The following is a 13,026-nucleotide window of genomic DNA, read 5'->3' on the forward strand; positions in this document are numbered from 1 at the left end:
ACTTGGCAAGATGAACACTCGGCTCCGTTCTCCTGGGAAACGAAGGTAAATATGCAGCACTTTTATTTTTAAAGTTGGTTTGTCATTTTTATACTGTTCCTTGTGCATTTATATTATCTTCATGTTAAGACTTGGTAAACTAATGTCACCTTTATTCTATGAGCTGTGTAAAGTGACCATCCTAGCAATTAAATGGGACTGGTGTGCTTTGACTTACATCAATGGAAACACAAAATGTACTTCAGGAACTAATGTGCTGGCTTCAAGTGCAGGTGTAATACTGATTTATTCCAAATTATTTGATTTTTCATAGTAAACTTTCTGAAAAAACTTTCCATGTTTAGTGACACCAGCGTTTCGGGTATTACATAAGCATAACTGCGTTACACTTTTGAAGTCAGGAGTAAAGTAGTTAGGGAATGGGCTGAGAAAGATACAGATATTTAGTAACTTCAGTGGATTTTCTCTTAAAGCCTGTCTTATGCTTCATCTTTTTGTTATGTACTAGAACGTAATGGAACTTGTTAACCTGGGAGGGTTAATGGGCATAAACTCGAGGGGTAATGGGCATAAACTTGAACATAGGAAGTTCCATCTTAACATGAGAAGGAACTTCTTTACTTTGAGGGTAGTGGAGCACTGGAACAGGCTGCCCAGAGAGGTGGTGGAGTCTCCCACTCTGGAGACATTCAAAACCCGCCTGGACGCTGTCCTGCGTAACGTGCTGTAGGTGACCCTGCTCTGGCAGGAGGGTTGGACTAGATGATCTCCAGAGGTCCCTTCCAACCCTAACAATTCTGTGAATTCTGTGGATATGCTAGAAGCATTGTGTTATTTCCTCTCCAAAAGGCAGCTCCTTCAAAACCAATATGTTTTGCTGAGGTGGGTTGTTTGGGGGGTTGGTTTTTTTTCATTTTATTTTGTTTTGTTTTACTCTGCCTCTGGTGTTTTGTTGAAGTATTATTTATTATGGGATTCTCATAAGGGTAACACAGAGCCAGAGTTCCCCATCTTTCTGAACCCACAGCATGAGGAAACAGTTGTACCATGTTTCTGGTGGGAAATGAAGCTTAATTCTTCTTGTTGAAGAAAATATGGGAGAAAAACACCAGCTCGTTGTCTTTCTCAGCTGGATATGGTATGCATGCTAATTTAACCATGTGTTTCAGACTGTGTTTTCTGGCTTTATTTGCCAGAGGAAGCTGATTCTCCCTGTTTCTTCCAATTTTTGCCCTTGAACTATGTAGATAATCATGTATGAGCTTATAAATATAATCTCAGCCTAATGCAAAGTAATTATTTGGAAATGCCAGTGAATACTAAATTAATCCAGTTGACCCAATGCTAGACTTGTCAGTCTTCCCTGCTGAAGGTCACTGCCTCTAGCTAGCACCCCATCTGTGCTTTGCAGATGCCGATTAACCTATACCTTGGATGTAGCTCCTTGGTCCCTGCAACTTACACTGCTGCAGTTGCCACTCTTCACTTGCCTTAAAACTCCCTAGTGTGGTGACTCAGGAGCCAGTGGGGGTTTTCCTGCAGTAGAAGACAGGTAGCTCAGGCAAGCCTTCCTGTCTTCCAGGACCCTGAGAAGAAGCAGCCACTGGCTTTTAGTATAATACCAAAAAGGCTTTTAGAGTGGGTGTACTTGGGTGAAGCTGTCAAGCAAAGAATGGCGGTGAGAAGAGTATGGACCTCGTTGACAGTAAAGTGAAATAAATCATATGTTGGAAGCAGCGGTGTTGTCTCTCCCCTTCTTTTTGGTGCAAAACGTAAAACTTAGTCTTGGGAATGTGGCAGCTGTAATCGTATTTCGAAGCGCTGTCGTGATAGGGTTTTGTAAGTTCTGAATACTCAGACTTCCTGGAGATAGTGCTTCCTGTAATACGCTGCCTAGTGATCCATGATGAGATGCATGTGCACTCAAATGGGTTTTCCCTTTCACTGATAGTTGTCTTTTCTTTTAAATGCTTGTATGTCTAGTGAAGTGTTTTTCAACCCAACCTGTGGCTTATCTCTTGCTGATTAAGATTATTTTTACTATCCTCCTGGTGTCTCAAAATGAGGGACCACAATGGATAGATGCTCTAGTTTCATGCTTTTCTGTAATGAACGAAGGATCACAGAATGAGATGGAAACACTTGTGACTGCTGAAGAAAAGTGAGGCGGGGAGGAGGTTGCTTTAGAAATAACTATTCATCTCAGCTAATCAAGCTGTGGTTCCCTCTTTCCCCCTCCCTCCTTTCTGACCAGAGATAAAAGCTGTGCCGCAGCTGTAGGTTGAAAAGTTGCATGACCTTTTCGTTTAGCAAAACTCTAGAGAATCCATTTTGTCTGGCTTTACAGGGTGTGGGTTGGTTGATTTGTGTGGTTTCCTCCTTTTGTTTTTTCCCCGGTGCCCCATATTGTGTCAATGTTTCAGCCAAATCCTTCATCTGCTGAGTCTTCCATTTCTAAAGGTGGAGATCTTGCTTTGTGCTTACTCTTTGATCTCTCCCCTAACCACTACTTTAATATTGGAAGGCAATTTCTCCATGAAGTATCCTTGCCCAATCAGTCCAGCGTGGGGAAACAGGGAAAAAACCTGAATGAGCTGTTTAATAAGGTTGACATGTTGTAATGCACGCTTGGTGTCTTGTGAGCCAGACCAATTCCCGCTATCAGTTTGGGCTGTCAGGCTCTTTCCATTCCATGAGCTCTACCTCGTGATGGGTTATTCTTTCCATAGTATTATTTTCCCTGATCTCCCTTTCATGCAGAGTTTTCGGTTTGTTTTTTTACATGTTATTGCTGTGACGATGAAATTCCTTCATTTTCTTGCAGCTTTGCATAAAAGTGCTCTGGCTTACCCACAGAAGGAAATGGGGTGTTCAGTTTCTGCTTTTGCAGAGGAGGAGAAAGCAGAGATGCGAATCAGTAAAACCAATAGGTTTGATTTTTATTTTTTTACTAAATTGCTGTCATTTTGGGCAGAACATTGCTGAAGGGCTTGATAGCTTCACTTCTGTCAAAAGTAAACTTTCTGTGTTCTCATTTTAAACACAAAAGTGAGATACGATTTTAGTCGTTCATATCACAGGAACCACTTGCATGAATACCTCCACCATTTTTAGCTCTTTGGAGTGTATTTAAAGTTATCTTACCTCTTTATTTTTAAACCTTCAAAGAAGGCAAACAAAGCAGAAATACAATGTAAATTGCTGAGCTAGATGTTAGGATTTAAAATAGTAATATTTTTAGTAGAAAACTGTAGCACTTCTTGGAAGGAAAACTACTTGGGAAGCAATGAGTTCTCATAGCACTGCAAGTAAGATGACATTTTAAAACTAGAGGTTGAATTGGAGGGAGTGATTTGGTTCATGGGTGGAGCCCTCATAAACATAACACGTCTTGAAATGTGGGTTACATTTTTAACTGGAGCTAAAGCCAGGTTTATGAATTTAGGGCATTCTATTTATGGCTTCAGGTTTAAGTGAGATGAAAGCTGACATTTTGGCTGAGTTTAGTCTTTGAGGTTTCTTGGTTTGTTTGAAGTAAAAATTGAGTGAAACTCAGCATGGACCCCAAGATGTAAATGGAAAACAAGAATCATGCCTGGGTTTGAAAATAAAATTTCTCTGCAACTTTTCTTGAACTCAGAACTTTCTGGTTGTGGTGTGGTTTGTTTTTTTTTTTTTTTAAATGAACTTAGTAGTGGACAGAATATGTAATTTCAGTCTGCCACCTCAGCTAACACATTGAATGCGCAGAGCAGCAAGGGAATAAGTTGGAATCTATTTCTATTACATGCTATTGACTGAAATAGGTTTTATTCCAAATATGTAAAACTGACAGACACATGCACATCTAAAAATTCATTGGTACATACAGGTAGAGTAATTGCAAAAGTAACTTTAAAGAGTCCTTTTTGTACTTTTTTTTTTTCTTCTAACATCTGGCTTTTTCCTCCTTCAGCGCTCTCCTACTTTCAACAGACCCTCAGATATTTGTTGAAAAGAGAAACCTTCAAGGTGTGTTTAAAAACAAACAAAAAAACGCAAAAAGAGAAAGTGCCAGGCTTCAATCCCCTCAACAATGTGGGTGCTGCCTCCCTGTCTGAATTCCTGTATTTATGTTACTACAGAAGTGATCTAATCCAAGCAATGATTTAGAAAGAAAAAAAATATATTGTACTTATGAAAAACATGGTTTGCAAATGCTGTTTCCTTTATCTAAAGGCTAAACCTAAAAGACCATCTTCAGTGTCCTCCTTTGTACAAGTCCTAGTTGGTTTTGTTTGGTTTCTTTTTTTTTAATAGGAATAAAGTGGCAGAAAATATTTTTTTTTCCCTCTCCTTCTTAAGGACCCTGATATTAGAAGTGTTTGTTACAAACTGTAATTCGATGCAGTTATTTTTATCAAGCTGGCATAAATGGCAATGCTTGCTTGGAAGGAAAGAAGAGTGATGCCTGAGGTTTTGGGTTTTCCCTTCCCCTCTTTGATCTTAAAACGCAGTGCTGTACGACTACTGTTGAATAGTTCTTGAGCAAAAAAAAAAAAGGTAACTTGTGGTAATAGTAGCTGTGTTCAAGGTTTATTTTAATCTGCATGGCCAGGTGTTCTTGGCTAAGGATTCAATTGCCTGCATCAATCTTTGGACAGCTGTTTTTGAGGGAAAAACTATGCACATACTAGATACTGGCAGTAGGAGTTTGCTCAGACTAACCAGTTACAGTGGCAAACTTGCGTCCAGGACTAGAACACTGTTCATATCACCACAGAGTAGACCATGATATTTCCTCTGAAGCTACACACTGTGTATCTTTGGCATTGTCTTTCTGTATGGACTAAAATTACTTAGCTTGTTTTTGAGTCCTTTGCCCTTTTGCCTTGGTCTCTGCTGACTTGAGTTCTTTCTGACTCTGAAAAGGTCCTGAAAACACCCACTGTGGGCACAGGAAACAAAGCAAAAACTGCAACTACTTTGGGTCCCATATTTATTTTGATTTTGTCCATTCAGCAAAGCAAAGTCATCTTCTAAATCATTTTAAACTTGGCTTTCTTACCTCTGCATATATCAGGCTGTGCTTAAAACAAGTTGCTTTTGACAGTGTTTCTGCAGTCATGGTCTCAACAATTTGGATTTTTCAGGCTGCCAAGCAAAACAATTTGTTTTGGCTGTGTTTGCTTGACTGTTTAGTAAAATACTACACATTCCTGATGGGTGAATAAGATGCTTAAAAAAAAAAAAAAAGCTTCTGGGTTCTTTGTGGTCATCTTGTTTTTAATATATACTTATGAACTGAGACCTGATTTTATACGTTATTATTAAATCGTTATGTTCTTAGTGTGTGGTGCCTCAGCCTGTATTATGATTGGGGGATTATCCCTGCCTGGAGAGTGAAGTTAAGTCTAAATTTTTTAATGTAATACATAAAATTTATAAATACCTTCATATAGTCTTTTTAAGGAAAGGTGGACACACAACTTACTAAAAACTACAATTTTTAATATTACTTCTATTTATTAGACAGAAAGGTATTCGAAGACTTAGGCATCCTTTATTTTAATCCTTGCAGTGGTTTTGGACCAGAGGGGTAAGACTGAAAAAAATGCAGAACTTCTAGGTTGGCTCTGCCTCAAAATATTACTGGATGTGTGCACGTGCACGCTCTCTCCCCTTCTCAGATATGTTGGGAATTACTAGCTCTTGCAATATCTTGAAAATACTACTGCTGTTAATAGCTTTTGCTTGAATTTTGCTAACGTCTAAAAATTGCAGTTGGGACTGTATTCGTGTGTCTGTAAACCCTTGAGATACTTTCTGGGCTGAACAGTTCTCAGAAATACAGTTTGGATAAATGGTAGGAAAAAGAAAGCATTTTTATTTTATTCCTTAGATGGGGAATTAACACACAGACATTGCAGCTCCTTCAAAGCCATACAAAATCTATGAAAACAGCCAGGGACTGAAACCCTGTCTCTGGAATCCCAAACTGTGCCTAATTGACAGTTCACTTTTGACCATCAAATCGTATTGCAATATTCAGTGTTTGCTTCCCTGAGGCTGCAGCTGATAAGAGAGGCACAAGTGCAGTTCCGCTGCTTAAATGCTCAGGTGTGCGACTGCAGCTCGCAGCAGCTCTGCCTCAGCCTGAGGAAAGTGCACACGTGCTACCATCAGTTTGATTGGGGCCGGGAGAGATGTGGATCAGGGTATTCTCATGACTGGCAAACCTGAAGGAAAAGGAAATTTTTTTGTGGGGGAGTAACTGTCTTTTAAATGTCACTTCCTTCCGTCTTCTGCTGACCCAACCAATTGCCAATTTGCAATCTGGTGTAAGAAATTGAGAGCAGAACACTAATTAAACTGTCATTTCCAGTGTCTATCAACTCATTAGAACATACAATAGTACTCCTGGCTTAGATGTCAGCATGGGGTGTTTCACACATGGGTCGTCTTCATCTCTACGTGAAATTATCTCCCTACTTACATTGCTACTCTGTTGGTCGTTTTTTGGGGGGAGGTAGGGTGTTTATGGTATTCTATTGCCGATTTTTTTACTTGAAAGATACTGCATATTAGTAATTTTCTTATATCAGCTGCATTTCTTAGGGGTTCAGATGTCTTAAGTAACCTTGAAAGTCAAATAGAAACATTATACATTGCAAGGAAAATAGAACTTGTGACTGGTCCACAGAAGTTCTCGGCTTCTGGAGTTAAACGCTAAAAGCAGACTTACACATCTGACTTCTCGGGGCTGTATTTACATCATGCTGAGATGTGGTACTTTTGGAACCTGTCGGGGTAGTCTTGTATTCACCTTTCTTGGGGGAGAAAGCAAACTCCTGAAAAAGTATTTTCATTCAGATTATTCTGTGTCATGTTATGAACTGTTTGATCCCCAAAGCATACCATGACACAAATACGTAATCTTAAATGTCGTGTGGTCCTGTCTTCTGAAATGGAAAGGTGCATCCCACGGTCTCCGTTCTAAAAGGACAAAGAGGGCATCCTATCCGGAACGTGCATCCACGAGTGGGTTGGAAAGGGTACAACTGCCTGAAGTTGTGCTGCAGTGCCACGCTCTGCTCTACGCTAGAAGTGGTCTGCCACTTTTAAACCAGACCTCTGAGTTCATATTTGGACCCATACAAAGAACATAAAACACGACTACAGGCAGTGGCTTTTGCTCCACAGCATAAGACCTTCCCAGGAGGCCCATCTTTGCTCGTCTGTCTTGCTGCCATTGAAAGGCAAAGCCATCTTGTTGGTTTTCCTTTTTCTAACTTTTGTTCTAACAGACCCCTGCCTCCCTTCCATCAGCATTTTTCCTGGATTTTGTTTCCAGTGCTATTCTAGTGGATCTAGGGCTGTGGTGGCCCTCTGCACCCTGGGCACTGGCTGTCCCTGTCTCTTGGGCTGGGGGGTGAAGGAATCATATTACTGAAACAGACTGCTGCTGTGGTGGCCTTTAGCTACTGTCATCTGTAGCGAGTGCCCTGGGACAGGCTTCTCAGAAGAAGGAAGATGGCTGAAGGATAGAAAGTAGCACTGTTTGAATTCCTACATGACGAGGTACTTAAGTCTTCCAAGATGGAAATTTGTTTATTTCCCCTTGGATATTGGGGAAGTGCAGGTCTATTTTATATTGCGTTGTGGGTTTTTTAAGCTGGGATTTTATCAGTTCTGAAGTCTTAAAGCATCTTAACTTCGGAGTGGTACATCTCTATTCAGTAGTATTGCCAAATGAGCTTACGGAAATAAATCCCTATATTTTAGTATAGGGAGTAGCAGTCACTGTAAATAATCCTCAGCACCATTCCATCCATAGTTTTTGTGCAGAATGTATCTAAGGAAAAATCTCCTGCTCTAAACCTTATGTCATGACTTTGGTTTTAAAAAAATTGGAGCACTATGGTTTTTCCTCTTCGTTTTTTGCAGGTAGGGTGGGGTGTGGAGCTGTTTGGCAAGAGTTGCGTGTATCCTTGCAATCACCTTGTTCTAGCTGAGCTATAATTACTTACAGCTTGTTTATGTTCTGCATCTTTTGATAACACAGTATACTCTTAATGAAAACACAGAACTTGGTGCTTCCTTGACTTGGAAAAATATCTAATGTGTCTAATTCTTTAGAAAGTTCTGATGTTAGTCCGTGAATCAAATTATATGTGTAGTCAGCTGCTGACTGTTTAAAAAAAAAAAAAGTTTTATAATCAGTTACTGAGTTAGCATTTGCACTTTGAGAAGTTTCTGAGTATTAAATACTAGGCGTGTGAGACCTGCTAGATCTAGAGTCCCTTTGAACTTAACATGCACATAATGTAGGACTCAAGATCAAACACTTCTAGTGAAAATGATATGCAACTAGGACTTGTTTTAGACTGAGGCCCATAGATGCTATTGCAGTTTTATTCAGGAAAGGCCAGGTAATGAAGTGCAATGGGGAAAACATCACAAATCTGTAATGAACTTCAAAAGTATCTATTAACTGCTTGTAGCTAAAGCTAGTACTTGAAACGTTCTCTGAAATTTTTCAAAAGTAATGAGGCCCATAATGACAACAGCGTAGCTGTAACAGTAAATGCAGGTTTTAATTTTTTTTTTTTTTCATTGTTTGTTCCATTTTACAAACAAAAGTCTGAACGCTAGGTTGTTCTTTTCTGGCACTTGCTATGGTGCTGTGCTCCTAAATACAGTAATGCTTGCATGTTTCTCAGAATGAAATAAGGCTTAACTTTTATTAGCCTAAAGAGTGTCCAGCTAGTTGATAATCAAGGTTACTGAAGCGGTAAGTAAAATGAACATTTTGAAGTAATGTTTGCTTTAGGATGGCTTTTGCAAGATCTGTATTGTGCTTTAACTGTGGTCACCTGCTTCCTTGACCCAGTGTTACTGCTCAGAAATGAGTACAGCTAGCCTCGCTGCTAGTGAAAACAGAACAAGGCTGTGCAATAGGTGAAGAACTGGTCCTGCTGGAGTTGTTTCTCTTCCTTCAGAGGGGCATTAGAATTGTAGAAGCCACTTATCTGTGCATACCCATTACATCTAATCCTTTATGTTGGAAGTAGATGGAGTTGTAACACGTTGCCAACTATATCAAAGACTATAATGGGAGACTGCCTTTTAAACTATGCTGTAAAGCTTTTTTGCTTTATATTTTCATGTAAAACATCTGTGGCTTTCAAAATGCATCCACAACTGTTCTAATGTTTTAGTGCCGCTATTCTAATGAGTTAGTGCTGTGTATGTTACGCACTGCTGTCTTGGATGGCACTGAGTAACCTGAATAAGATTGCTTTGAATCCTCTGCAGCAAGTCTAGGACTTTTACATTTGCTTGCAGTTCAGACTTTTGAAAAATATTATTTTTATGTAGCTACAAAGATGGACATTAATGGAGAAAATAGGTTAGCTTTGCTGTGGTACCTGCTGTCTGGGAGTTGCCTAGCCGTGGGCAAAGACGTTATCTATATTCATCAAGATCAGAAGTTCAAAACTATGTCTTTGTGAAGGGCTTACTATTTTTCTTTAACCCTGAACAGAGCCAGATGGAGTTCAGCGTTGCATCTCTGTCCATACAAGAACAAGGTGGTGCCCAGTTGCAAAATGAACAGAGGCAGCCTGTTAAAGCAGCACCTGGTGTCCAGCCCCCTAAATCTTCTCAGGCCAATAAGACCCCTGGCTCTGATGGGTTGATAGCATCCAGAAAGGAAGAGGAGTCCTCATTCTGGAAGATAAATGCAGAGCGCTCCAAGTTTGAAGGAGACAAATCCGAGTTCCAGTCCCTGACCCCCAGCCAGATCAAGTCCATGGAGAAAGGAGAGAAACCCCTTCCCTCTTTTTACAGACAAGAGTCTACTCCAAAGGAGATGGCAAAAGCTGAGAAGCCCAGCGTAACTAAACCAGAGAAGTCTGTCGCCCCCAGCCTACCTTCTATGTCTCTCGAATGGGAGAAACCTCGACCCACTCAACTCCCTTCTAGTTCTCTAGATGACTTCTTTCTTCCTGACCCACCACAGGACCTGGCATCTTCTAGGACAAACAAGGAAGATACTGATGGTACTATGCTTACAGATCCACAAATGCCTGGACAGGTAAGGACTGCTATATCCACTGTCCTTAGATTTAAAAACATTAAAATCTGCAAGGTCACTCTGGAAGATTAAGGATTCCATAAAGCATTAAGCCATAGCTAAGCTTGCCAGCTTTTTATCCTGCAAATTTGAAGAAGTCCATTTTAACCAACATGTTAACGGCTATTGTTTGTTTCAATCAAGTATTTTTTTTTAAATGTAGTAAAGTGCATAGGATAAGGGCATCATTTAAATATAATACCAGAAATACCAACGTGGCATCCAGTGGCTGACTGACAGCAAGCTACCTAACATTTTGGGGTGGAGAGCTTGCTATGTAAGTAAAAGAGTTTTTTTTGCTTTCTTGCAACAGCAAAACACTTAATGGAAAAAAGAAGTTTTTTAACTTGAAAAGTAGATAAACTAGAGTCTAGGATACTTTATTGGTACACACAGCATAGCGGTGAATGGCGAACTAGTTTTTTCTGCTGTTTTAAGCGGTAGCCCAACAGCCACTTCCCAGTGCTTTGTCTCAGGCAGCTGGGCTGCTTTCAAATGTATTTTCTCTTAAAGTCCAAAATGGAAATGGAATGAGCTTCCAGAATTAGCCTTCTCAATGTTTTTTTAATAAAAAAACCCAAACAACCCAACAACAAAAAATAACCTTAAGCAGCTCAATAGCCAATTGAAGCTATTTAAAAAGCAGATGCTGATCTGTGAGAAAAGAAAAGGAACAACAGGATGTGACATGATGAGGGAAAGAAAAGGACAAGAAGCCTGAAAAATGTGAAGTAGAGGAGTGGTTCCTCAAACAGAGCTGTGCAGTTCTGTTTGGAATCTGTAGCATCACTCTGGCATAAGCCTGACATATTACGGTGTACCTTAAGCATGTCACATAGCTTTTTCTCTACCATATTTTCCCAACAGTGATTGTTTAAATTCTGAACAAGATGATGTCAGGTCAGAAAGATGCAGGATGAAGTAAATACTTGCAAGAGAAGTAAGTGGTAGCACTTAGGAAAGAACAATACTTAAGCCACTTCAGTATTTGGAGCCCTATCTTTAGTTATGTTTTTCTGAAGCTAAGACATAATGCTTCTTGAGTTGTTTTGCTACAAATTGTGACTCTGGTAGTCCTTTAATTTTAGTTAAAGGCTTTATCATGTTTTCCTACAAATTAATGTTTTTTTACGGTTTTAATTCCTTTGTGAATGTTTTCTAGCTAACTGAAAGAGTTTGAAAAGCCTGACTTTTCTCTCTGTGGAGAAACAATTCTCCTATGTCAAAATGTGAACAGAATAGCAGAGAATTTTCTTCATTTCCTCTTTTCTGGACTATCTTCCCTGTTCTGGGGAGGAGAGCCATGCTCTAGGAAGAGAATCCAGAGACCCAGCTGTGTCCCTTGAATAGTCTTCCTGAATGCTAATATCACCTTAAATGTCATGGCTGAAAGTGCAGCACTGCAGGAGTGAGCATGTTCTTGGTAGCCTAGTAAATAACTTGTCAACAAAGTTTAAACCGTGTAGTTTTCTGGAAACAACTGGCTGTCATTGCAACAGGCAATCCATTGAATTAATGATGCTTACATTCTGTGTTTGTTTCATTCTCTGCAATTCCCATTCTAGTCTGAAATTGATCTTTATGAGTTTTTCCATGGGGAAAAAAAAAATAACATTATGCCTGCAGACCACAACAAGAATTTTATTTTTATCTAGAATTGCCTTTTTGGTCATTGTGAGTATTTTTCCATGTCTAGCGTTTTCCGATGTTGGTTTTTAGGTATCCTAGGGCAAGGTGAAGAACTTGAAATATTGGCAGACAAGAATTTAAACTTTCTTTTGTAGATAGGCAGTCCAGTACTGAGTTTGTAATACCATAATTAACAACCACATCTTATTTCTTTATTTTTCCCTTGCAGACTAGTACAAGCAATGTTATCTTGAAGACTGGCTTTGATTTTCTAGACAACTGGTAAAAGATACTTCAAAATAGATCAAACCAATTTTGGGGAAGGAGTGGAATATCTTTCTCCTTGTATGTTAATTTACTAGTATTTGTGTCTTTTTCTAGAAGTAACTTTCAAACTCTTAAATGTTGCCTTTGTATAAACTTTTGTAATACCATATGCATTTTTGGTTTTTAAACAGTGATAGAAGTGTGGTTTCATTTGGATTTTTTTTTTTAATATCTGTTAAAATTTTTAGTAGCTACTGTATTGAGAGGATGGGAGAAGTTACAATATACATGTTAAAGAAAAACAAATGAGAGTCTCCGTATCCTAGAAATGGAACCAGATTGTTGTTTTCAATCAAAACCTTGCTAGCATGGCTTGTAAGAAATAATGTTGCACATGCAATGGTTCCAAATAAGCAAATAATTCCATACTTCAGATAACTAGCAAAACCAGTATGAAGAACAAGCGTACAGAAGAATTGCATTGATTTCTATGTTTTGTTTAGTTTGAAAGTAACTTTTGTACCACTTATTTGAAAACACTTTTCTTTTGAAGAGGACAAAGGCATTGCCAAAATGATGGATCCAAAGAAGCACTGTGTTTGTACCTTACGAATCTGCTAAAATAACGTAAGAGTGTTAGAAAAATGACCTGGGGAAATGACAGGTGTTTCTGGTCTTTGGATTAAAGACTTGGGGGTGGGTGGAGTGGAATGGTATGACACCTAATGAATGAGAGAAACTGTCTTCAGGGAACACAAGCCTAATGATTTCACTGCCTCCTTGCTAGAGCATACTCTTCGTAATAGTAGTGCTGGAAGTACAGCACTGGGAATTGCTGGAGTGTAGATTACCTTTGCGTCAGGAAACCACTATGTTTATGGGAGGTCATAGCAGTATAAGGCTTCTTTGTTTTTTAAGCAGCTTATCGTCTCAAGGACTCATCAACTTTGGTGCTTTTTCCTCCTGTGGGTACATTCTCTTCAGCATTCAACATCTGGGTTACATTTGTTCCC

At 39.3% G+C, this 13,026-nt stretch overlaps 1 protein-coding gene across 1 annotated transcript; it reads left to right on the top strand.

The window, feature by feature from the left end:
- Positions 1-12,649, top strand: LOC104291836 (chromosome unknown open reading frame, human C1orf198). Its single transcript, XM_009891129.1, has 3 exons — positions 1-45; positions 9,527-10,078; positions 11,976-12,649. Exons 2-3 carry the CDS (start codon positions 9,533-9,535, stop codon positions 12,030-12,032), a joined length of 603 nt encoding a protein of 200 aa, XP_009889431.1. The 5' UTR covers positions 1-45; positions 9,527-9,532; the 3' UTR covers positions 12,033-12,649.
- Positions 12,650-13,026: the final 377 nt, after the last annotated feature.

This window comes from Charadrius vociferus, unplaced genomic scaffold (genome assembly GCF_000708025.1).
Source record: "Charadrius vociferus isolate BGI_N301 unplaced genomic scaffold, ASM70802v2 scaffold78, whole genome shotgun sequence".
In the NCBI taxonomy this organism is placed as follows: Eukaryota; Metazoa; Chordata; class Aves; order Charadriiformes; family Charadriidae; genus Charadrius; species Charadrius vociferus.

Bases quoted from the DNA above. Each gene is read 5' to 3' on its own strand.
- LOC104291836 (XM_009891129.1), top strand. From the start codon at position 9,533: ATGGAGTTCAGCGTTGCATCTCTGTCCATACAAGAACAAGGTGGTGCC. The intron at 10,079-11,975 runs GTAAGGACTGCT...TTTCCCTTGCAG, and splicing joins ATCCACAAATGCCTGGACAG to ACTAGTACAAGCAATGTTAT.